Source organism: Phalacrocorax aristotelis, chromosome 7 (assembly GCF_949628215.1).
Source record: "Phalacrocorax aristotelis chromosome 7, bGulAri2.1, whole genome shotgun sequence".
Classification (NCBI taxonomy): domain Eukaryota; kingdom Metazoa; phylum Chordata; class Aves; order Suliformes; family Phalacrocoracidae; genus Phalacrocorax; species Phalacrocorax aristotelis.
In genome coordinates, this window is record NC_134282.1 from 30,419,036 (window position 1) to 30,444,371 (window position 25,336).

Here is a 25,336-nt window from a genome sequence, read left to right on the forward strand (position 1 = left end):
AATTTTGGGGGGACTTTGGGGATGATCTTTTTATGAGCCTGGTTGGACATGAACACCACCTCCTTTCTCTGCCGGCTTCCCCCCAAGCTGCACCCATGGCACCTCCTTCCACGTGGACTTTCCTCTCTCCTAAAGCCTGCCAGCCTCTGCCAGGGGCTGGGGACAAACATCCAGAAGCTCTTCTCGCTTGGAAGTATCCCCCCGCCTTTTTACATGTCTCCCCATGTGCTTCACCAGGTCCATGCTCTCCTGGTGGCATCTAGCACTGCCTCAGATGCTCCTGGGTGACTGCAGGGAGAGGCAGGGAGCCACTGCACTTTGGTTTCCACATGGCCAGGTCTCCCCCTGACCCACTCCAAAGCTGAGGAGCTTTGCAGATGCCCCTGCCAGTCCCCTGCCTGCATGGGTGCCTGCTGCTTGCTACCAGGCCGCTGCTTTTCTCCTTGGCCAGCCAGCTGCCAGAGCTCAGCTGGGATGCACGGGCAGGTTTTGGTGGCATCACCCCTGTGTCCCCCACCAGATGTGTGGGGACAGATCGTGGGACACAGGATGTGATAGGGACCAGAAAATGGCCGAATGCATGGAGGAGGTGGTAGTCTGGGTGTGTGCCCCACTTCATGGCACTCCCAGGAAGCAGGAGTTGGCAGGAGTGGCCCATGGAAAGGGCTGTGCTTGCTTCTGCAGGCACCCACTGCCTGCTGTGGTGGCCCTGCATAGGGGAACGCCTGCCTCCCAAATCAGCCCCGCTCCTGGGCAGCTCCCTCGGGTGTGGCGGAGGCCCCTGTGCCACAGGGCAAGGAGGAGCGGCATGTGCCCCATGGATGTTGCTGCAGGTGGGAAAACTGATTGTCCCTGCTATGCCCCTGCCACAGGGCAGGGAGCCCCGGGTGGGACAAGCCACCATGTCCTCCCCAGTGCCCAGTCCCTCCTCATGCTGCAGGTCCCCATTCAATAGCATCACCCTGGCAGTGCAGAGGGGGCTGCTGTCATTATGTTTCAGAGTGAACAGTGAGCTGAAAGGGAGCTGTTTGTCACCCTTCTCAGACAGGGACAGTGCTCTTGTGTGCCCATTCAAGCTTTGCCTCAGGGCCATTTCTGACAGCAGCTGTAGGACCCTGCTGATGCAGGAGGAGGTGGTGGCAGCCCAGGGGAGTCCCAGCCAGCCTCCAGCCCATGAATCCCCCTCAGCTGGGGCACAGGAGGAGGCTCTGGTGGGGTGCTGTGGCTCCCTCTACTCCTGCCCTCAGCACTGAGCAGGGCAAGGGTGAGCTGGGGGCAGGTGCTTGCCACAACGCAACACCCAGGGACCTGCTTGCAGGAGAGTGGCAGCCAAGAAGCTGTGAGGAGGGGGCCCTGCGCTGTGGAGCAAGCGGGAGCGAGCACAGGCCTGGCCAGCGGGCACAGAGGTCGCCACAGCTCACTGGAGCTGTGACCTGCATACAGGGGCACACTCCACCCGCAGTGCAGAAATCCACCCTCCTCCTTGTCGTCACCCAGGGCAGCTGTTAACGAGTAGCCAGGTGAAAGCATATGGAAGCTAGGCCAAACAAACCCCAGGTCCTATGAACCAGCAGTCTCCATTTCCCCAGCCCCTCCCTGGTAGCAGCTGTGCCTTGCAGTCCCCGCACTTGAGGGTGAAAGAAAAAAACCTCAACCATCTCCAGAGCTTTGCTGGCAGGCAGGGTAAAGGGTTTAATCTGTGGGATGACGACACATGAGGTCAGCAGCGTTTATAGCAGCAGGTTTGGCTCCATTACCCAGTGTCAACCCATGGTTTTATCCTGGGGCTCTGATTATAAAATGCGTATATGGCATCAGCAACGGTTTCCACTGCAGACCTGCTCCTTGCACTCAGTCATGGGTTGCTGGGCTCTGGGCAAAGAACAGCACTTGGGTCTTTTTGCTGTGGTTTCCCATCAGTGGTGGTGGAGCCGGGGAAAGCAAGCGGGCACCATGTCCGTGCCTGCACACATGGGTCTGGCAGTGTGCTGGGGGTGAGGAGTGCTCGTTTGAGCTCAAAGCTGGGGGGAGTATTCAGACACATGTCCTGCAGCATACGGGGAACCCAGGGCCACTGCCCTGGGGCAGCGGGACAATGGCACACCAGCACCACCCTGCCAAGAATGATGGGCTCCAATAGAGACATCCCCTTCTGATGATCGGTGAAACAGTCCCTGCCACCTCCCCCAGGGCACACAGTTTCAATCAGCTCCTGCCATGCCAAAGCCATGGTTCAACAGGCCTGACAGCTAACAACCTCCTTAGTCCAATGGTGCAAAGGTCTCCAGCCCAGGAGGGGACCCGCAGGGGCTGGGACACCAGCCTGGCTGTCCGCAGCTCTGTGGAGGAATATGCCATGCAGCCGAGGGGCACTTGAGGCTCTGAAATGCCCCATCCCCCCTGGTGTCTCCCAGCTCGGCCCCATTCATCCCCCAAAGGCCACGAGATGGAGCGGGAGCCCTCCAAACACCCCCCCTTCCAGCCTCAGGCACTGGTGCCAGTGCATGAGCACACCCTCGAGCCAGCACCATGCTGGGGGACCCCCCCCAAGAGCTGCGGAACCCCATTCCCATGGGACCCCCAGCCCAGCACCAGCCTCATCCTCCAGCTGTGTGAGTAGCCGTGGTTGCCTGCATGGAAATGGCATCCACAGCAAAGCGCGTGTTGCTGTGTACACCTGGACTGCTGTGGGCTTGCCTCAAATAAAGGTGGTGATGAAGTACTCGGCTTGTCCTGCGGTGTGCTGGGGTTCCCTGATTCCTGGTGAGGCACAAGGTCCCCACCTTTGGGGACTCCAATGGGAGGAGCCCAATTCAGGTTGCCAGGGCCAAAGGGGTGTTCTCAGCAGCAGCGCGATGGAACGGCACTCGGCGGGAGCTGCAACTGGCTAAATTTGGAGCCTGCAATTTTTTATTTTTTTTTTTACCCTGAGTGGGCTCTAAATTTAGCAGGCATCAGTTGCTATCCCCTTTCCCAGCCCTGGCTCTCCAGGGGCTTCGGCTCTTCCCAAGGCACTTCTGCAGCCTGCCCCGTGGCTGTGCTTGGCCCCCATTGCCTCTCCCTGCACCAGGTGGCAGCAAGAGGTGCCAGAGGTGCGGAGCAGCCCCCAGCAGGTACAGGGCCACAGCCACCTTGAGTTTCTTATTGTGCCTAGCTCTGCAAGGACCCAGCTCATGCCCAGCAGCCTGCCTTGCTCCCCGGCCCAGGTTTTGCCACCTGCCCACCCGTATGTCATCTGCTAATTTTACCAGTGGTGATTTAATCCCAGTTGCCTTTGTGCAGAGGGGAAGTGAGAGTGCCAGCGCCTGCAGAACCCCCAGGAGTGTTCCCCAGGCAGCAAGGTCATCCCATGCCCTCTGTGTGCTTCCACACACCCAGCACACAGGCATCCAGTGGGCAGTGGATAGTGGCATCCCCCATTTCACCCAGGACATGATGGCAGACAAGTTACCTGCCATTACCAGCACCATCCCTGGGGTATGGTGGTGGCCCTGGAGGGCTCTGGAAGCTCATCAGTACCCCAACATCCACAGACAAATTCCCACCAGCCCAGAGATATGCTGAGCAGCTCTCCCAAGACACTGGCAAGCCTATTACCTGAGGCTGAGGATCTCAAAATGGTCAGGACAACCCTGTTCCAACAGGCTTCCTAATCTCTGGGCATCTTCCCAGGATCTGAGCAGAAGGGTTTTTTCCTTCCCAAGCTGAGAAGAACAATACTTAACTGAGCAACCTCCCTTGGATTTCCTTTCTCCAGCAATAATTTCCCAGTCTCACTCCAGAACAACATGAGGCCTCCACACTGTTCATTTATCCCATGCAATCTTCTGCATCCTCCAGGAGTGGCCATAGGCAAGTCTCCACGGTGGGTGTCACCACCTTCAGTTGCAGATGGGGAAATTGAGGCACTTGGCAGAGCAATGCTGGAGTGGGGGGCCTGGCAGGCCCCCAGCAGCATCGCTCTGTCCTAAACACATTCCCAGTCCTCTGAGCCTTTTGCAGTCCTTGAAGGGCTTGTGGCCATAATCCCACTCAGCAGGGATTTGTGGCCAGGGCAGCCCCACCGCCTCTGCAAGTGGGAACTATTTTCCTTACAGCCTCCTCCAAAGAACCCTTCTCAAAGGCAAACCTGCCAGAGGGTGCCTGCAGGGGAAAGGCTGCCAAAGCCAGCGCTCAGGTGTGGGTTAGCCCCAGGCCTGCCAGGGGACCTGCGTGACACCGCCCTGCTGGTGCAAAACCACCTCCCAGAGAAAGCAGAGGGAACCCCATGGTGGGTGCAGAGAGGACCTCATGCCGTGCAAGGCCCAAGGTCCATCCCATCCATTGAGCTTGCTGTGTGGTCAGCTCCTGGGCATGGCGCCGTCGTCTCCCCTCCCGGATCCGGATCGGACTCCCTGGGCTGTCCCAGCAAACCCCCCCCAAGGCCACCAAGTTAGGCTCCCAAACCCCCTCCCAGAGAAGGCCGCGGCCCCTTTAAATCCCGCGCTGCCGCAGCCCCACCCGCCAGCCTCTTCCCCCTTCTATTTTTTTATGAATGAAAAACGTTCTTGGCGGAGCCATGCAAATCCCTCCACGCCCATTGGCTTCCGCCGCCCCCTCCCACCCAGCCGGCCTCAATGGTGCTCGGCGGCTCGGCGCGCGGGCGGGCGTGCAGCGGCGCTGCAGCCAATCAGACGGCGCAGGGGGCGGAGCGGCGGCGCCCCATTGGGCTGCGCGGAGGGTAAACAAGCGGCGCAGGGCGGGGCGAGGCGCGGTGGGGCGGGGCAGGGCGTGGAGTGGAGGAGGAGGAGGCCGCTGGCTCGGGGGCTGCGGGCCGGCGCAGAGCGGCAGCGCGGAGCCCGGGCACGGAGCGGCGCCTTCCCCGGCCCCTCGGCCCCGGCTGCCCCTGCCCCGGGCCGCGGCTGAGCCCGGGCCCCCCGGCCGGGTACGCGGGACCTCGCGACGCGAAGCGACGCGATGCGGGGCGGGGGGCGGTGTTTATGAATGGCGCGGGCCGCACGGTGTGAATGGTGGGGGGCGCGCGCGAGCGCGCGCGGGGGCGGAGAGGAGGAGGAGGGGGGTGGGGAGGAGGAGTTTATGAATGGGGCGCGCGGGGCGGCGTGGGAACGGGCCTGGTTGCGGCGCGGCGCGGCCCTGCAGCGCCGAGCATCGGCGAAGGCGACGGGAGGGGAGGCGGCCCTCGGTCTTCCTCCTCCTGCTCCCACGGCGCATGATGTCACGGCCGTTTCTATAGAAATTGGGTGACATCACGAAGCGGGGGGCTGCGACCAGGCTCCCCCAGGAGGCGCGGCAGCCCCGCACCGAGCCAGCCCCGTGGGCAGCGGGGGCCGGGGCCTGATCCTGGACTTTCCTCCCCCCAGCCCTGCACCTGCCGGAGCCTGGGTGGCACCCCCCTTCCCGGGCCAGTGTCGATGCTGAGTGGGCCGGGGGCCCTGCCCGCCTCCCCCGCACCATGGATGGCTTCTACGACCAGCAGGTTCCCTTCATGGGCCCCGGGGTAAGTTTGCCCCGTGCCCCATCCCCGTGCCTTGTTGAGCCACCCCATCCTTGGAGACACCCCGTCCTTGGGGGCTGCCACCCTCCCGAACCGCTCTCACCCTGGTCGTTGCAGAAATCCTGCGCAGAGGAGGGCCGAGGCCGGCCGGGGTCCGATAGGAAAAGGAAATTTTTGGAGACTGACTTGGCCCATGACTCGGAAGGTAGGCAGGTCTGGCCTGGGCAGCCACGGCCTCGCTGCAGCCCCATGAGACTGCTGTCCTCGCGTTCGTCAGTTTAGAAATAATCCTGCAGATAATGGCAGTTTTATTTATTCTTCTGTGGAGTGCATAAGTCTTTCACTCTGTTCTAGAGCTCTTCCAGGATCTCAGCCAGCTCCAAGAGGCCTGGCTAGCTGAAGGCAAGTCTTCACCTCCACCTTTTTTTGTGTAAAATCTTTCCATGAGTGGTTTTTTTGAGAACTAAAAATGCCATAAATCCACTTTTTGTTTATTTTTTTTTTTAGCTCAGGTCCCCGATGATGAACAATTTGTCCCAGATTTCCAGTCTGATAACTGTAAGTGATTGTTCTGGGTTTTTGTTCTCCAGAGAGGGAAATGTTTGGGTGCCTGTGCAAAACCTTGCACTGGGTTTGGAGCAGCTTCCTTGGGAAAGCGGTTGTTCCTGGGGCTGAAACCGTGAAATCACGGACTTTTGGGAGAAAGCATGTGCTGTTTGGGTTCATCGAGATGAAACTTGCAATGTCGTGTCTTTTGTAAATGGGGAAAATTATAGCCAAACACATGGAAATATCTCTAACTGATCTCTGAGTTCCCCTGAGACTCGCTACTTGTTCATAGTAATGTTGATTTGCTTATAAACACTCCTTTTCCTTTTCAAGTGGATGCAAGAGCCCGTGCTGGGCTCCTCAGTTAGCCGCAATCTCTGCATTTTCTGGAGCTTTTAACAGTCCTGGCCCAGCGCTGTTGGCAAGAGCGGACCTGAGCAGTGAAACTTGAGCCGCTTTAAGCAGCATTAATCACTGGCAAGCAAGCGTGTTTAAAAAGAGGCCAGTGAAAATGCAGTCCCTCTTGAATTGCATATGAGTGAGAGTTGGTTCTAAGCCACGGTTCATTGCTGGAATGGGTTAGTGGCGAGGGCAGGGGCTGGTTAATGGCGTGTGGTGCTTGCACGGCTCTCGGGCGCTGGCTCTACTGGCGTTGAAGGCTCATTGGGAGAAGGGGGGGGCCGGGATGTTTTGAGTCGTTGCCTGGCAAACAGAAGTAGTAGCTTGGTGTTGGTGGCTGGGTTTTGCTGCTGAGCCAGACGGCTACAGAGCTTAAAGGAAATCAAATTTAGCCTGCAGTCGAACAGATTTTTCATTCCAGCTTTGTCACAGCATGCAGCAAGGGTATTTTCTCCTACAGTAAACGCATGTTAATTATTGCTCTTTGATTACTTCTGAGTGGGAAGCTTGCCATTAAACTGTTCCAGACAGCCCGAGTTTCAGATGCACTTTTTTCCTTGTCTCCCCTGAGATAAAAGGCAAGCCCAGAGTCAGAAATGCAACTGGCTGTTGACATCCTAGTGCAGCCCGGCAGCTCTTGCTTGGAGCTGTAGAAACTGCAGTGTGCGTGGGAGGTGGCTCTTAGGGCTGAAGCTGTTTCCAGTGCCTTTTGGAAGTCTCTTGTTTCCTTGTAACCTGAAGAGCTCAGAGAGGAGAGAGAAACTTTTCTGGGCAATGCAGGGAAAGGAGAGAAAGAAGAAGAAGGAAAAAAAGGCATTTGGTCAAGACTTAAAATGTTCTCCTGACCTGCTCAGCCTCTACAGACGTGGCTTTGAATTGACTTGGTCACTTGAAAGGAGATCTCCCTGTGTGACTCCCTGCTATAATAACCTTCCTTAACTTTACCGGGGAGAGAAAGCAAAGGTTTCTCTCACTGACATGCAGAGGGCTGTGCTGGCTGAGAGGGCACAGATGAAGGTGGAGGGGCACAGGGATCCCGGCTTTTCTGTACCAGCACTGAAGAACATTTAAAGAGAAGAAAGCCTCTAGTTTACAGCTTTCTGGCCCCATCTTCTCATTGCATTCCTGTTTTGAACTGTGTACAGTGTAGGAAGAAAGAGGAACAAATATGGTGCAGCCTCCCCCCTGCACAAGGCTTTTGCTAGTGGGGATGTGCTCCTTTCCCGGGCTGGGGGTTGCATTGCGATTCAGTGCCTGTTAGCTCCCAGGGGAAGGTAATTCCTTCCCTAGCCCGTATGGATGGTTGCAGGCATGCAGTTCTGCAGCTCCGTCTCTTTTCCCTGAGGAATCTGCTGCTGCCTTTTATCCTGAGCAAACCAGCTCCATCTCCTGCTCCGTGGCCGTGGAATTCCCAGGGCCAAGCTTTCTTGGCACAGCAGCAAAAAGGGACAAATCAGGTTCAGTTTTGACTCCGTTGCTGTGGGGAATGCTGCCACGTGTGCTGTGTCAAGTCTCAAGAGATGCTCTGAAATGGGGTGTCTTTCTCGCCTTGCTAAAAAATCCTTATTGCACAGCATCTGCCTACAGCTCGGCTGCTGCCCGCTCACTGTTCCCAATTCTGTAGCTGAGGTCCCTGGCAGATGTGGGCTTAAAGTTGGGGTTTGGCAGCAAAGTGCCGTAACATACTGGAGGGCGGTGGGTCACTGCCTCAGGGAGGAAATCCCACTGTAGGGACAGGGAAAGCACCGCTCCTCTGAATAAGGGATGTGTTGTTCTCAGCACCCTGGACTGAGCAGCAAGGGGCTGGATTTGGTGCTTATAAGCTACCCAGAGAAGCAGCAGATTCTCCCAGGAAGGCAAGGAGGCTGTGGGTGACTCTTGGAGAGCTCACTGCACTGGCCATCGTGCTGCATTCCTAGCTGGATGTAGGTGCGGGCTTCGCTGGTGGCACGATACCAGGGAGAAGTGTGTATGTACAATGTTATATCTCAGTCGGTTCAAATAGCTGGGGAGCAAAGGAGTCATGCTGGGGAAATAAAGCACTGCAAGAGGCTTTGCTGTTTGCAGGGGTTTGCTCCCAGGGGATTTGTGGCCCCCTGCATGGGTGGTGCATCACTAAAGCCATGGGCAGGGCATGGAGTGGGGTTTCTTACAAACCAAAATGAAATCAGGAGTTTTGTTTCTGAGGACGGGTTGTTTAAACAAAGGAAAGCAGGAGCCTGGCTTCTATTTCTGGCTCCTCTCCTCATGTGACCTTGGGTGCATCCTGTAACACCAGGGGATGGAGGGGCAGGTGCAGAGCTTGACTCCCAGGTGACGGCTTGAGCCGGTGCCAAGGTCCCCTGCCGGGGGCTGGGCTGGAAGCAGTGGTTTGGTTGCCTTCCCTGTGGCTCGGGCAGCGGGTGCCACTAGCAAAGCCAGCGTCCTCCAGGCTCAGCCTCTTCAAGGTCCCATTTGATGGTTGGGAACCTGCCCTGTCCCCCACCAAGGGATTCACTGGCAATTCAAGGCCCCAAATGGCTTTGGGGTGTCACCTTTTCCACAGGAGATCTCTTGGCTGAAGGTTGATGTTGGGGGCATCTCCAGCTTGGCTGGCGGTATGGCACTGGGCGGGTATGCCAGAGCCCCTCCATCTTCCCCTCCCAGTTGTGCTGCCTTACTGGCCAGGCACAGCAGTGGCACGTGTGGCCCATCCCCTCGCCTGGCCTCTCTGGGGTCCATCATCCACAGGGGCTAAAGTAGCCCAGAGAAGGGCCGTCAGGCACCCACAGGTGCTCTCACTGCTCCTGTGGCTCAGTCCTGGTGTGGGTGTGCCGAGGCGTTTTCTCTGGCCCCATCTATAGTTAAGCTGCTCCCTCTGCCTATTTTTATATTTTTTTTAGCTTTTAATTATAGTGACGAGTGCAGGACAGGAAAGGTTAAAAGCACTTGCGCACCCAACGTGTCTTTGAGGCGTTGGACACTGGGGCAGGGCACCCCCTTCCCGGGGAGGGCCTGCCACCTTCCCCACTCCCTGGCCAGCTGCTCACTGCCGGGGACCCAAAACCAGCTTCTTGCTCCCGAGAGCTGGATCGCTGGCCTCGGTGCCCCGCTTGGCTTCCACCACTGGGCACTCCAGCCTCACTGCCAAGAGCACGCCTTGTCGAGCAGCGCCGGCCGGCCCCACGGTGTTTGTGTAAGGAATCCAAACGTTACACAAAGTCCGGGCTTGGCCAGCTGGTCTCTGTTAGTTTCTTAAGGCTTGTTTCCCTTTTCTTGAATGGCAGTGCTAAGCTCTGGGGAAATTTTTTCTTTTTTTTTTCCCCAGCCACATGAATGGAGCGCTCCAAATTGTTTGTGAATGGAGGGTGGAGACTGCTTGGAGACCTTTTTTTTTTTTTTTTTTTTTTCCCCTCCAATGAATAACCAGACCCCATTGTATGGCTGGCGGAAAAACAACCCGCTCTAACAACACAGAGCCTGTTAGGGAGAAACATGCCCGTGGTAGGCAGCTGGAGCCCTTCCAAAGCCAGTTCCCCTTCGCTTTCCCGTGGCTCGTGGGGCGCCTGGGCTTTGCTGCTGCTGTGGCAGCCCCCCATTAAGGCTAGAAATGCTGAGAGCGGCAAAACCTCGCTGGGGGGGAAGGAGGAGGGGGATAAATCCGGCTTGGGAGCGGGTGGGGGGGGCCGTGCTGGCTCAGCGCTGGGCTTCGTGTTTCAAATCCTCCTTGGGGGGTTTTATGCCCTTGGTACCAGCTGTGCTGGGCCCTTTTGCAGGGCGGGGGGGGGGGGGGATAGAGAGGGGAATCAGCAGCTCTTTAAAGGTTTTGACAAATTAGGGGAGCAGCTAATTACCTGGCAAGCTGTGAACAGTTGTCCTGGAGCTATTTGCTTCTCTCTGGTGTAGCCAGGCTGTGTTTAGACTTTGCATGAAGCTAATACTCCACTTCCGATTAGTCTTGGCTCTCCTCTGCAGGCACTATTTAGGTAAAGATCTCTGAGGCGCTTTCCCTTTCCTAGAGCGCCTGCTTTTAGAAATTAATTAGGTTAAGCATATATTAATTGGTTTAAAATTATATATAGAGAGTGGGCTTGCGGCGGGCTGGGAAGGATTTGGGATTTTGGATCCTGGGAAGGATTTTAATGGGACGTTTGCCAGTTGAACTTGTACAATTGTGGGACCCTGGGACTGGGTCCACTTGGAGCATCTTGGCTGGGGGAAGGTGGATCCCATTTAGCTGCTTGCTGACTCTCTGGCCAGCTAACTGGGAGCTGGGTATGCCCTGGCAAGGGTGAGTGGGCTGCTGTGTCCTGCTTACAAGCTCTCAGAGCTCCAGGCTGTCAAACCCCCTTATTCCTCACCCCATGGCTCAGGGAGGCAGCTGCTGCCTGCAGTGCCTGGGCTCATCTCTCCTTGCTGAGGGGCTGTTGTCAAGCTGCCTGTTCTCTTCTCATAGCCCTTGGTCTGCCTGTTCTTGTGCCTCTCAGATCTCAGCAGGGAACGATTATCCCTCAGTGAGTGATGTCCTGGGCCAAAGGGACTGTCCCAGCTCCTGGGAGCTCTGCCCTCCCCTGCAGAAGTCTGCCCTGCCAGCCTGGCTTGGTCCGCCAGCATGTCAGGGTCTCTGGGGCATCATCCTGCCATGGTTTGGTTGCCTGATACTGGCGGGGGCGTAATTTGGCACCTGACTCCTGAGGAAGGAGCACCCAAGGGTAAGCCTCTATCCTCTTCTTTCCTGTTGCAGTGGTCCTGCATGCCCCACCTCCGGCAAAGGTCAAGCGGGAGCTGCGCAGCCCTTCGTCGGAGCTGTCATCCTGCAGCCATGAGCAGGCTCTCTGTGCTGGCTACGGGGACAAGTGCCTCTACAACTGCTGGTAGGTAGGAGTGGGGCAGCCACTGCCTGCAGACCCGTTGGGTCGCAGCATGGGGACTCGTCTCCCTTGTCAGCCTCTGCCAGGTGGAGATGTCCTTGTTAGCATCGCCGTCAGCCCCCAGCCCCTCTCCCCTCTGCAGTGCCTATGACAGGAAGCCCCCTGCCGGGTTCAAGCCATTAACGCCGCCCACCACGCCGGTGTCTCCTGCGCATCAGGGATCGGCCCTGCCACCGCCAGCCCCAGCCGTGCAGGCAGCTGCCCATGGGGCGGCCCCAGCCCCGCACCCACTACAGGAGCAGAGGCAGCAGACCTTCGCCGTGCCACGGCCACCTCACCCGCCCATGCAAATGCCAAAGATGATGTCTGAAAACCAGTACCCTGCAGAGCACAGGTAAGGCTTTCCTCATCTGAGCTAATGCTCGTGTCTTGAGGGCTTTTATGGGGCTTTGGCCCCTGTGGGATGGATTGGTGGCCTCAAAGCATGGGGAGGGAAGAGGGATGCCAGTCCCCTTGCTGCAGTCATGGACCGTGTGCCAGAAATTGCTGCCTGGGGGCCCGTGGAAGCCAGTGCAGCAAGACTTGCTGCTTGCCACTGGGATCAGGCAGCTCCCTGCAAATGGGGACCAGCTCCTCCCAGCCCCAGGGACACTGGGCAGACCCTTCGCCTCCACCTCAGGAAAGGTGAAGGAGGCAGAGGCTGCTACCTACATCCGTCCCTGCTGTGGCAGGTGATGGTGCTGAGTCAGGGCTCCTGTGTTCCTCTCTTCCACCTGCTGCAGCTTTCTGCCATGCAGGCTGACCCCTGCTGTGGAGGGAGGGACCGTGGTCCCCACTTCCTCTTCAAGCTGTGGCTTTGTCATCCATCACCCCCACATCCTTGGAGGCTCTGGCGGTCTTTTTTGTTGCCCCCAGCAAGGTGCTCCTGCTATCAGTAGGTGGCATGGTGCAGGTCACAGTTGACCTCTGGCTTTGCTTGTGGCCTTTTGGATGCCTTTTGCTGTGGTGCTGGCTGCTGTGTCACCAGCAGCAGGGTGTCCGTTTCAGACGTGGGGCTGGACACAGCAGCCCAGCAAAGGCCATGCAGTGGAGCCATGGAAAACCTCAGGATTCACCCACAGCAGGCAAGCATCCCTCCCCAGCGAAGCCAGGCTCGGCTCCAGGCGACCTTCGAGCTATGTGGGGGGCTGGCTGTGACCCCTCAGGAAGCACTGTGCCAGCACGGGGCTTGGGTTTCACTCAGGAAGGGCAGAGGGACGCAGCTCGGAAATGGAGTAATCCCAGCCCGGCAGCTGGGAGGGCTCCAGTTACAAAGCCAAATGGTATACGGCCGGCTGAGAGGAGCCGGGCGCAGAGATCACCTTTCAAGGTGCCAGAGGGCGAGGGTATGTGGCAGCACCCCCTCCAGACGGTCCCTTATCCACCACAGCCAGGAGAGACTCTGCTGGGGCTCGAGCCGGTGATGGTGACACCCTGGAGCTGAAAATAGTGCTCCCTGCCACCTAGTTTGGGGTTTAATCCCAGCCGTGCAGGCAGATTAGCGGCCAGCTGGGGTTGTGGGTCTGCAGACTAGATTTGGCTTTGCATAAGCACCCACCTGGGTGCAGCATCCCCTGGGCCCTGCAGTGCTGCACCCTACCCCAGGGGCAGATTTTACTGTTTTACAGAGGTTTTACTGTTGTGGGGTGGGTTTTTTGTTTCCCTTTCCCACTCTTACCCAGATATTCCTGCTGCAGCTCAGGGCTGACATCATCACGCAGCGCTTAGCAGTGGTGGCCCATGTGCTGGCCTGCTCCCCCGGCAGGCTGTCCCCAGTGCTTGGAGGGGGACAGGACTCCCCAGCACCCTGCCAGGTCCCCACAGGATGAACCCTTATGGTGGCTGTGTTCCTGAAGAACTGCCACAGCCTGCTATGGGTGGGACACAATGCCACCCAAACCACCCCCTGGGCTAAGGCAATGAGCCAGCACGAGGTCCTGGTGTGGGGAGGGAGCCGGCAGCATGCTGGCAGGGCCCACCCCACTACCCTTTTGTACTGCCATGTCCCTCTCCCCTCCAGGTTTCAGAGGCAGCTGTCGGAGCCCTGCCACCCCTTCCCACCACAGCCTGGGGTCCCGGGTGACAGCCGCCCCATCTATCACCGGCAGCTGTCAGAGCCCCTTGGCCCCACTGCCCCCCACCCCCCTCAGGGATTCAAGCAGGAGTACCATGACCCACTCTACGAGCATGGTGGCCCCGGCCTGCCTGGCCCCCCCAGCCACAGCTTCCAGTCCCCCATGGGCATCAAGCAGGAGCCCCGGGACTACTGCATTGACTCAGGTGGGTGCGAGTCAGGGGACGCAGCTGGTGCCAGCTCTTGGGGGAGCGTGGGTTACACCAGTGGCACCTGGGGAAGTGGAACCGTCTCTGCCATCCATGGCTCATGGGCAGCAGCACAGCAGGCGCAGGGTTGAGCCTTGGGCAGCGGGTGCCACACCACCCTGAGGCTCCCACGGTGCCAGGCTGCTGCTTTGCCTGGTAGATGATCTCTTTGCTTCCCCCTGCCTCCCCGCCACCCCCCCCAGCCTCTGCTTTCCAAAGCAGTGGGGATAGAGTAGGCATTCACCAGATGCTGTGCTGCATGACCTGTGCCATAGCCATGGGCTGGGGTGCCCTGTGGTATCTGGTGGGTCTCCCTGCAGCCCTGGCCTGGGGCCAGCTGTGATTTCTGGCTGCTGGACCCCACCAGCATCACGGAAAAAATCCTCTAATCGCCTTAGGGACCTAAAAATACCCCGACCTCGGGATGGAGGGTAGCACAGCCAAGCAGATGGCAGGGGAGGCGCGGCAATGCCTCCCTTCCTGCAGGGCCTAAATAACATGGTGAAAACCCAAGCTGACTTAGACCTTGCTCCCAGCACTCATTCCAGTGTCCCCGCCCCGGCCCCGTAAATCTCACTGGTTTTCCCCCAAAGCTGGGTGTGGGGGCTGGGGGTGGGTGCAGTGGACCAGGGTGCACTAGGGTCTCGAGAGATGCCCAGGCTTGGCTACAGGACATGAGGGGAGGAAGATGCTGCTGAGTACTTGGTGGGACCCATGGGATACATGTCCTTAATACCACCTTCATCTCCCTTGCAGAAGTGCCTAACTGCCAGTCCTCGTACCTGCGGGGGGGTGTCTTCCCCAGCAGCCATGACGGTGAGTGCGCCCCTGGTGTGTTCATCCCATCTCTCCCTCGGGGCAGGCAGACCCCCCCTTCATGGCTGGCAATGCTGCTGGGCACCCCAAAAACATCTGCGAGAGCCCTGTGGTGCCTGTGAGAGCCTGCATGCAAGCAGCACTGGCACCACCACTAAAAACAGGACCTGTGCCATGCAGCCACCAGCTGCTGCGAGGGCACGGCAGTGCTGTGCCATATAATCTGGGATAATGTACACTGTGATGCTGCTAAGAGGGTTTTGGTTCCCCAAGTCCCCCGGCATGAGGGGGCAACGAAGCTGTGTGGCACTCAGCAGGCGAGCCAGAGCAATGCCACCAAAATAACCGGGGACAGGGCTGCTCCCAGCACTGGGGGGATAGCATCTTGGTGCTGGGTTGAGTCAAGCCAGGGGTCTTTGGGGTCTGGCCAGGGTGGCGGAGGGGCCCTGTGCTCACTAAGGGTCTATTTTTCCCCTAGGATTTTCATATGAAAAGGACACACGATTGTATTTTGATGACACATGCGTGGTACCAGAGAGGCTGGAGGGTAAGAATCTAGCTCCAGAGGAGGGCTGGGGGGTGACCAGGGCTCATGGAGGGAGATTCAGGGCTGGGCTCTGTGGCAGCTGGCTTTTAAGGCAAAGCTGTGCCACTGTGGTGCTCTTGGGAGCTGCTGAGCATCATCCCATGCGACTGCTCGGCATCACCACCATGCCCTGTTCCCATCCCTGCCACCCACCCTGAGTCTTGCCTGCCTGCAGCGCTGTCCCCACTACCTCTTCCCTCTCCAACCCTGTGGCCTGATCCCACATGGAGGGTCCTGTCACAGGGGGGAGCCCAGTGTTGCTGTACATGTTCCCTGCCTGGAGGCACAGCCCAGGAGAGGGGCAGAGATGGGGTGTTTAACCAGCTGTGTCTTGGTGCGAGCAGGTAAAGTGAAGCAAGAGCCCACCCTGTACCGTGAGGGCCCTCCCTACCAGCGGCGTGGGTCCCTGCAGCTCTGGCAGTTCCTGGTCACCCTCCTGGATGATCCTGCCAATGCCCACTTCATCGCCTGGACTGGCCGGGGCATGGAGTTCAAGCTGATCGAGCCCGAGGAGGTACGGGGCGGGGTACTGCGCCAGCATGCCGGGTGGTGGGGCTGCAGCCTGGGAGCGACTGCGGGGAGACCCTGGGGATGTGGGGGCAGATCATTCACATGCAACACAGCCATTCACACTTGCACTTGAAGCGAGACATGTATCTTACCCTCCGGCAGCTTTTGAGGGTGATAGGGAAAAGCTAGCCACCCATCTGTGCTAAGCAGCCAAAGAAATCTGCTTTTAATCTCCTCTGCTGCTTCTCAGCATGGCATGCGCTCTGCTCCCAGACCTGCTGGCAGTCACCAGCCATGGTGGCGTTGCCTCTGTGCCATGCCTTGAGTGTCTTGCTGAGACCCGTCGCTCAGCCACAGCTCTCTCCCTCACAAACTGCTCCACTGCTTTCCCCTGAGTCCCCAGCGGCAGCTCTGTGCCGGCACAGTGCTGTGCCAGAGCTGTGCAGCTCTGCAGGAGGGTGACGCAGAGGTAGAAGCTGTTTGGGTAGTAATTGAAAGCAGCTGTAGTGCCAAACTGTGCATTGTGGGTAATTACCCATAATATCCCTTATGCCATGCATGGAAGTTGTGGTTTTTTGAAGCAGCTTTTTTGGCAGGCTCCCCTAATCAAATGCCTTTTGATTCAGGCCCCGGTTTGGTGGGGTGGCAGTGGGTGCTTGGAGCTGGAGCATTTATCACAGCAGGCGGGGGACTTCTCTGGGACTAGGGTGATGCTTTTGCCCCTGGCTGTTCCAGCCCCCCAGAACAAGCCCCTACCCCATGTTTTGGTTGTGATTTCCATGATTCTATGATTCTGTGATTCTAAGCCCCAGCTGGAGCCTTCACGGCTGCTGCCTTTCTCCCCCCAGGTAGCACGACGCTGGGGCATCCAGAAGAACAGGCCAGCCATGAACTACGACAAGCTCAGCCGCTCCCTGCGCTACTACTATGAGAAAGGCATCATGCAGAAGGCGAGTGACCACTCTGCTATGTTGGGGAGGGGGTGGTGGAGGGTGTGACCATGCCCCAATGTCATCCTGGGCACAGCAGGAGGGGTCTAGGTCCAGTGTCAGTTGTGCTTCGCTTGTTAGTCCCTGGTGGGGAAGGTGCAGGGCACTTCTCATGCCTTCCCTCCTCCTCGCAGGTGGCCGGTGAGCGGTACGTCTATAAGTTCGTCTGCGACCCCGATGCCCTCTTTTCCATGGCCTACCCTGACAACCAGCGCCCCTTCCTGAAGACAGAGCCCGACTGCCCAGTGCCCGAGGAGGAGACGGTTCCGCTGACGCACTTTGAGGACAGCCCAGCATACCTCCTAGAGATGGATCCCTGCAGCAGCCTTCCCTATGCGGAGGGCTTCGCGTACTGACTCAGCCAGCCGCCAGAGCCACGAGCACTAGCGCATCCACTTTGAGCAAATGCGGTTTTCTAAATAATATTTTTTGCTGTTATAAGGTGGGGGGGGGGGGGGGGGGGCGGGAAGACAAACCGCACATGTGTGCACACAAATTGGAGGGATCAAAAATGCCCTCTGTGTGTCACCGCTGACTTCCCACCCTTACTGTCCAAGGGCTAGTGCATAGGACTACCCGTGGCTGGCATCTCCTGCCAAGCATTGGCATGATGTTTTGGGGCGATGGGAGCTAAAGACGCAGTCTCTGACCCAGGCCTTGTTCCTTGCCAGCACAGCGAGGGCTGACAGCTCCAACAGCGCCCCAGGACTGGGCTGAGACAGTGTGGCTACCTGGCGAATTGTCATGACAATCTGCTTTGCATCAAGCGCGATCCGCGTAGCTGCCTTGTGTGGTGGAAAGGGCTTTGATTTGCACAGAGGAGGGGTGCAGGGGGCACCTGGGCCAGCATCCCTGGGCTGATGTGCGCAGCATCCTACCCCAACCCCAAGGAGCCTTCTACCTTCTTCCCAAACTGACCTTCCCCACCCCAATCTCATGATATAACCTGGTATAACAGTTTTCCAGCCCTCCTGGGTCCTTTCTGTGCCCCTTTGACTCCTCCCAAGGTCTGGCTGTGTGCCATGGGTTGCATTTCAGGGGAGGAGACCCTGACACTATTTCCCTCCTTCTCTTTTTTTTTTTTTTGTGATGTTTTAGAGGAAAAAAGAAAAAAGGTTTCTAAACTAATTTTTGTAGATTTTTTTGTATTTTAAGGCAAAACTATTTTTTGCAGCCTGGCTGCTGTTCCCAGAGACCCTGGGGATGCCCCCCTGGCTTTTCTGGCAGCATGCTTGCAGGGGGAGCTCTCAGTGCCCGTGGCTTGCCGGGACAGCTGCTGAAGTATTTGGTCCACTCCATTTCACTGCTTGAGTCCTCTTTCCCAGGGGAACCAAGGCTGAACCCCAGTGCTGGCTCAGCTGTGCTCCCCCACTGCTTGTAATAGCCTTGGAGCTGGGCTGTAAGGCCACAGCAGGCAAGGATGGTGGGGTCCCCCACTCTTCTTCCCAGGTACCCCACCTCCCTCCAGCTCCCCCCTTCTTGCTGCGCCTCCTAACACTCCTCCACCACTCATATATCCATACCTGCCTATCCCCCCACTGGCTACATGTTTTTTTGTTGTAAATGCTGTATAGGAAATTTTTTCTCTTTCTTAGTTAGCTTTGGTTGGATTTTTTTTTTTTTGACTGATTCATTCTTTTTTGGGGAAGTATGAAGATTAACTCTGTGTAGACTCATTTGCTCTCCCCCTGGTGGCCGCAGTGGCCTGTACCTATGGGGAGCATTCATTTATGGGAACCCTACCTTGGGGACAGGGTTTTTAACCATTTGCTCAGTGTGGCAGGTCTACAGTGCAGAAGGGGTTAATCTGAGGACTGATTTGAAATAATCTTTACTCAAGCAGGGCTATGTATCTCCTGCAAAGCTGCATTACATTCTGTACTGTGTACAATAAAGGATCTTGCTTTCTGTTCCTCCCTGGTTGTCTGAGCCCCTGCTTTGCTGGTGTGATGGGATGCTCCCTGGGCTTGGGAGGGAGCCTGTGGGTGTGCTTGTTGGGGTAGAAGTGGTCCAGGGCCTGTTGCTTGGGGCATGTGGGGCTGTCTGCCCTTTGCAGAAGCTGGGACCAGGTGACAATCCACCAGGTTGATGGGGCTTTCACAAAGCCAAGTCCAGTGAGAGGATCCACTTGAAAGGGGGGGCAGCTTCTCCCCAGTGAGGTGTAATTTAATATTGCCTCTTCCCAAGGGTTTCTCAACTTGTGGGGCCAGCTGCCTCTGTCCCCTTCACTCTCCTTTGGAAACCCAGGCCCCTCACCACCAAGCAGGGCCCACAGCTGGTGAGGACCTCTCAGCATTGGCACCCAGAAAGGAAGGCCACTCCAGGAGCTCCTGGCAGTAGTCCCCCAGCACTTACCGGCCCCATTTCTAGGCTAGGGAAAATTCCCCATGGAGCAGCAGAGTCTGTAAAAGGCTGCAGGAGGTGGGTGGAGGGCAAGGACTGCTCCATGAGGACTTCACTCAGTTGAAGGGTCTGTGTTTCCCCTGAGAGGCTAGAGAAAAGCTCAAACACACTAGAATGGCCTGGTCACCTTGGTCTATTTTAACTGGTCAAAGCAGGCTGAGCCAGGGTGTCCACCTGCTCCCAGCCCCTTCCCTGTGCAGTGTGGTGGGGTGGTGTTGCTGGAGATACTGACGCTCACAGCCTAGCCAAACTCCATCCCTAGATGTAGCAGTGGAGAGGTGCAAGAGCCTTAGCTGCAATACTTTCATATACTGCACCTCACCTCAGTCCATGCCTGGCTGATAATAGGTCCCTGAGTGGCTCTTTTTCCATCATGCCTGAAGTATTAGGCTGAGCAGAAAAGTGTGTCTGTCTCCTGGCAAAGCAGTGTCCCAAACACCTAGGAAAACCCATTTCACCCCATATGAAGCCTTCCAGGAGTTAAATCAGCTGCTGAGCCCCTGAGGATATCTCCTTGCACTCCCTAGGGAGCTCCATGGCACCAAGCCTTGAAGTTTTGGCAAGCAAGCCTCTAATTGATGCTCAGGTAAGCCCTCCTGTGTGGGCAACCTGCAGCCATCAGCAGCAGGGAGACATTCAGCTGGGATGAAAGTGCAGGGCAAGTCCCCTTCACTGTGCTGGGGGCTGCGGCAGGACTGCTGGGTGCCTGCAGGCAGCAGCATTGCCCACACCCTGCACCCACACAGGGCTCTCATAACGGTGAAACCTCACACCCTGGACACACACCCATAACTCATGCCAGCCTTCCAACCCTATCGTATTTTTATTTTCTACAAAGCTTTGTCCTCTGCCTAAGACTGCAAAAATCAAGTTAAACAAGAGAGAATGCAAAAAACCTTGCTGGCAATCTGAGCTCCAGACAGTGCCCAGTAATCCCACCTTGATGGGGATTTCAGCAGACTGAGTCCTGGTGCTCAGGATGGAGCAAGGGGAAAATGGGGCCACCGGCAGCGCTGCCGGCAGGCAGATGGCCCAGGGCAGCAGGACCTGAACCCAGCAGCACGGTGAGTGTGTGAGACCAGTTATGGATGGTGAGGATGAGCAGATAAGGCAAAGCTTTTCAAAGCCTTCATTGAACAGCTTGTCACATGGCAACCCAACCAACCCTGCAAATCCTGCTGCGGGCAGGGCTGGGGGGGGCGGGGTGGGGGGGCCAGGAGCATTTCATGCACCACCCTTGCCAAAGGGTGAGGATAGAAAAAGAGGTGGGTTTTGTTGGTTTTATTTTCCCTAGTCTAGCCCATCAGTGTGGGTTCAGACCCCAGAGGGTTTAATACCACGCTGGCTTTTAAGTACTCAGGACATCAAGAATTTTCTCCTCATTTGATCCTGCTGCACATCACACCTCCTTTTGCTGCATGCAAGAGGCTTCAGCTCCATGCAGAGGGGATGGAGTTGCCTTGGGTGCATGGTCCCACTCATCCCCCCTGCAAAGGCAAGGGACAAGACACAGCTACTCAACGCCCTGCCTGCGGCCCCTGGGGAACAGGACAAGAGCTCGCAGGCAGCCCAGAGTCTCGGCTAGCATGTGCCAGGAGTGGGGAGGATGGACAGGAAGCAGGTGAAAGGGCTTCCCTGCTCTCTGCACACTTCCTGCTCCATCAACCACCATGCCAGGGCACAGGGAGGGCCCCTTCTTGGCCATGCTCCGGTATGCAGTGCCAGCCAGGGAGCACCACCATGGCCACTACGGCTTCCCTCCAGGACAAGGAACAACCAGGGCCACCTCCACCCCATCCCCAGGATTGGCCACTTTGGTTCCCTTCTTGCACACTGCAGCACCACTTGCCTCCTGCCTTCCTCCCACTCCCCTTGGTTGCTGGGAAGGATGAAGAGGAGTAAACAGAGAGGATGGGAAGGATGAAGCAGCATTTTCAGGAGGGTTCAGGCATTCAGTCTGGGCAAAACCCTGGTGCTGGTGTCAGCCTCTCAATCCTCCACCTCCCACTCAGTTCATGGGGTAACAAGACCACAAGTAATTCAGGGTAAACAACAATTTGTGGTACTGAGTGAGCAGATAATAAAATGGCAGTTGATATTGAATGGGGATAAATATGTTTTTCTTATTTTCTTACCTTTACAGTCTTATAATGTACACCAAGCTATTCCCTCCCTGGAACAAGAGCTCAGTTTTACCAGATAGTCCAAAAAATGTTCAAATGAGAGTCACATATTAAAAATTATTTGGAAAAGAAGAGCCTGTAAAAGGAAGAACATCATTACGGCCCTCTACACATGCATAATTCACTAAGTGCATTTCTGCTCTCCCCATCTAAGAAGGATATAGCTGGACTGGAAAACATTCAAAAAACAATAGAGATAGCCAAAGGTCTGCAGCAGCTCTTATACAGGAGTGTATAAATAGTCTAGCACTTCCATCCGGGACAGACTTTGTGGCTCAGGGACTTCATATTTAATAGCCCATGATGGAGTTTTCCATCCTGACTGGAAGAGCATTTGTGGGAAGAATTACTGCCCACATGGCTTGTTCATACAGTAGCCAGCAGGACCAGCAAGCCTGGCACAGCTGCCAGAGGTGCCACATGGTCAGCAGCGACGCTGCACAAGCAGCAAGACTAGCTCCCACCTGGCCAACGTCCCTTTGACCCTCATGATGGCCTCATGCCTGGGCTTTGCAGCTTGTGTGCGAGGCTGCTGGCTACCCTGGCCAGGGAGGTAGGGCATATAGCAGAAACTCCTCTCTTCCCTACCTCTTCAAACACTTGATTCTTTTCAATGAGTGGGTTAATGTGGCTTTTAAATACCTGGAGCTACATCAGTGGCTGCATGTATGAAGCCAACTTCAATATGGGTGAGCTCCACAAAAAAGGAAAAAATATTTTGGGCTGGTGAGTAATTAAAAGGTGAGGACCATCCACCCACCAGGCGCTGTGCTGTCACCCAGGGTTGTGCAGGGCTTGCAGCTCCCATCAGCCTGGCACCACCCCATGGGTATCCATCTTTTGCTCCTACCTACCAGGGTGTTTTTTGGCCCTGTAGCAAAATGTAGTAGCTAGGAAGATCTTTGGTATCCAAAATGTGATTGTATTTATACCTGCATGGCAGGGAGAACTTCAGCTCCAGCCTTTGTCCTGGGGCTTTATTCTGCTTTAGGCTACAGGTGGACAGACTTTCACAGGACATGTGGGTTTGAGTCACAGGCTCAGTCTTGCACACCTGGGCAGGCTGTAGGTAGAGGGAGACCATTGAAACCACCTTCTCCTGTGCTCCCATTGAAAAGAAAGCAGGGGCTGCACAAATACCTTGGAGTGTTGGAGCCCTCCAGCACTGAGTTTCCAGCTACTCACAAGGCAATAATACCTTAATACGCCACCAAGTGGCTTTTGAAACCATCAGCCAATTACTGCTTTAAATGCTTTCAATGCAATGGCCAAGGGTCCATGATTGCTTGGCCCCCCCTTTCAGAGAAGCAGCAGCAAGAAGCTTCCCAGTGGCCAGGTTGGGGGAAGGAGTTGCCCCTGCCTCGTTAGAGAAGGAGCAAGCTGGGGTGACACCCCTCTTGCACTGGGAGCAGGCAGTGGCCGCCGGTTCACCTGACTGGGTGCCCAGCCCTCTGGCTGGGATGGGGCACTGGGTGGGGGAGACCCACAGCATGGGCAAGCCAGAGCAAAAGATGCAAGTGGGAGGAATTTTTTCTGCTGGCAATGACGTCAGGGTGAGGGACTGGTCTGATGTGCAAGTAATCAGCTGTATCACCTTGTTTTGAAGGCTTTCCATTTTAATATAAATAAAAACCCTCTGGAGAGAACAGGTAGCAACTGAGGCCAGGAACCATAAACTCCCACAATATTGGGCTAGCATAGCTGTTACCCTTGCAAGGGCTAGCCAAGCTGATTGTCCATCCTCCTGCCATAAACTTTGCTAGGAGTCGTTAGGGGATCTAGTGAAAGAAGGTCTTCACATGGCACAGCCAGGCCAACCCTGGTACCAGCCTGGGCAGCATCCCTGGGCCTGGCACTCTCCAAGGGCTGTCCCTCACCTGCTGCCCCAACACTTTCCCCTGCAAGAGGACACCCTGAGAGTAGCCTGCACCCAGGCTTGCAGGAATCTCTTTAAAAAAATCAGCTCTTGGCTTCTTGGCTGCCTCGGACCCAGGAGAGGGCAGCAGCAGCCCAGGCTGTAGCCTCAGCTACCCTTTCCAAAGCTAGTTGTCTCCTAAGCTGCTTAGAGAAAGCTGAGAAAGAAAAGCAATGTATGGAAGGAGCAAGCAAAAAGGAAAAACCCAGTGGGCAGGCTAGCAGTACTCTCTTGGACCTCAAAATTGTTTGCTTTCAAGGTGGAAGTGGAAAGGAAATGGTCTGTCTTTGTCAGCACACTGGGGTGCCAGGGATTTCCATGGTAGTTTGTCATTCCTTTGATATCCATGGTCACTGTACACATGCTTTTTACAGCACCAGCAGATAAGATGGCGATGCTGGGGACATTCCCAATAGAGGTGGAAAGTAAGCACAGGCAATGACATGCAGAGCATGCACTTCATGCTGTTGCAGAGATGCTAAAAGCCCACGAGATCCTGCTCTGGAGCTCTCATGGCTTCACTCAGAGCACTTCAGGATACTGAAACATGATTACCAGTTCTTCATGGGCATGCCAGCTGCCTTTCCCTCACTGAGCTGGCTGCCCTTGAAAGGGAAGGTTGGAAACGGGAAGTTTCTCTCTCTCCACCTTGCTACCCCAAACATGGGGTCCCTCCCAGCCCAGCCTGAGGTTCACAACTGAATGCTGTGAAACTTGTACTGCACATTTTCACTCACAGCATCGCCTTTTTAGGTCAGCATCTTCCTGTGCAGCTTTCAGCCCAGCCAGACTGGTAGCACCTTCCTGGTTTTACTGGATGAGATCACCAGGATGAGTCATGTAGCAGGTGAGTGGGAGGAGGACATCCTTACAGCCACGCTGAAATCCTAACCACCGCTTTGACAACATGTTACGGAGCCAACCTGGCTTTTTCTGAAAGCACTTCCATTTCTGCATGTGTTGGTCTTCCCCAAGGGCACATGGGCCGCAGCATGTCCCTCTCCTGGCTTGCAGCCTAAGGCTGAGCCCTCAGCCATATGGCCTCCGTTCTGAGTCAGGCTTAATTGATTCCTTTGATTATTTCTTTTTTTTTTTCTTAGTTCACACCCTCTGAAATCACAGCAAAGTACAAAATTGTTGCTTACCAAAGCTGCTGCTCTAAAATGAGTCATTAAAGAAGGAGCCTTGTCACTCTGCCAGACACAGCCTCATTGCTGCTCTAAATGTAACGACACAAGAAAACAGCTTGCTGTTCTCTTTGGGCTTCAACCTGCCTGCACCCCAGGTGTTACCTAGCCTCAATCCAGAGCCTGGACATAGTAACTCCTGCATTATTCCCACCTCTTCAGATGACCAGCCCTTTTCACCCCATTTTCAGGTTAAGGGCCCTCACGACTGTAAGATGGCTCTGATTCTATTCCTTTAACTGTGTGCACAACCAAAAGCTCTTGCATATCTTTATGGCTTGGAGCATGGAGGGTATTCCATCAGGGGGGGTCTAATAAGGAGATCCACATGTCCTGTTGTATGTGCTGGGAAAGCCTCTGTAAGCTACTGAACTTGAAGCTGTTGGGCTGGTGAATGCAATGGTCCCCAACGCTTGTAGGTGCAGTAACGTTTTGGTGATGTGCTTTGTACCAGGCTAGCAGCTTGTTTGGGGAGCTACCACTATGTCCAGAACTCCTGCAAAATAGATCTTTTATTCTTTTATTCAGAAAACCATTCAGCCGAAGTCAGACTTGCCTCCTCCATCCACCACTCCCTCCCTGGTGGCACCAGAGCATAAGAGAGGCTGCGGAAGGAAGGAGCGGCAATAACATCTTCAATTATGATGCTGCGTCCACACCAGCTATTGGGAAACTACAAAAATCACAGCCAAACTTTTGAACCTATGAGGGCCACCAGACCTATGCGCCAGATCAGCGCCAGAGACTGGCATCAGATACGGGTCTTTTGGAAATTTGTCTCAAGTGTCTGCTGTGAGACCAAGGGCACATGTGAAGCTGGACCTACTTTCCACGACTGCTTTTAGTTCCCTACCTCCCTTTGTAGTCTGGAGCTGACATAACCCCAAAAAAGCATTGCTTAGGTGTCTCTTGTTCACCTCCACCCAGCTGTAGGCAGCTCACAGTAAGCTACAGAGCATAGATCCCTGAATTTTCTTTCTTCCTTCTTTCCTCTCCTCCATAGAGACTCCCCAGCCAAACCCTGTGATGGAGCCCCTAGCCTGGATGCTGGGCACCTGGATCCCACACCTTCTCTACAATGAAGCCCTTCCAGG

At 56.0% G+C, this 25,336-nt stretch overlaps 2 protein-coding genes across 3 annotated transcripts in view; one reads left to right on the forward strand and one right to left on the reverse strand.

Moving 5' to 3' along the window:
- The first annotated feature begins 4,778 nt into the window (after nt 1-4,778).
- On the forward strand, nt 4,779-18,470 carry ETV5 (ETS variant transcription factor 5). Its single transcript, XM_075099632.1, has 13 exons — nt 4,779-4,924; nt 5,361-5,497; nt 5,612-5,699; nt 5,849-5,896; nt 6,002-6,052; nt 11,166-11,295; nt 11,435-11,686; nt 13,352-13,611; nt 14,410-14,469; nt 14,948-15,016; nt 15,400-15,569; nt 16,414-16,515; nt 16,689-18,470. The coding sequence occupies exons 2-13, from the start codon at nt 5,453-5,455 to the stop codon at nt 16,908-16,910; spliced, it is 1,497 nt and encodes a 498-aa protein (XP_074955733.1). The 5' UTR covers nt 4,779-4,924; nt 5,361-5,452; the 3' UTR covers nt 16,911-18,470.
- BOK (BCL2 family apoptosis regulator BOK) overlaps nt 6,842-25,336 on the reverse strand; it is a 51,802-nt gene continuing 33,307 nt past the window's right edge. Inside the window, exon 6 of one of the 2 annotated variants that reach the window (XR_012661588.1) lies at nt 6,842-7,177. The gene's annotated coding sequence lies outside the window, so the exon portion shown is untranslated. Of the gene's footprint in view, nt 7,210-25,336 lie in introns of both variants that reach the window. The other variant, XR_012661587.1, reaches the window with a different exon arrangement.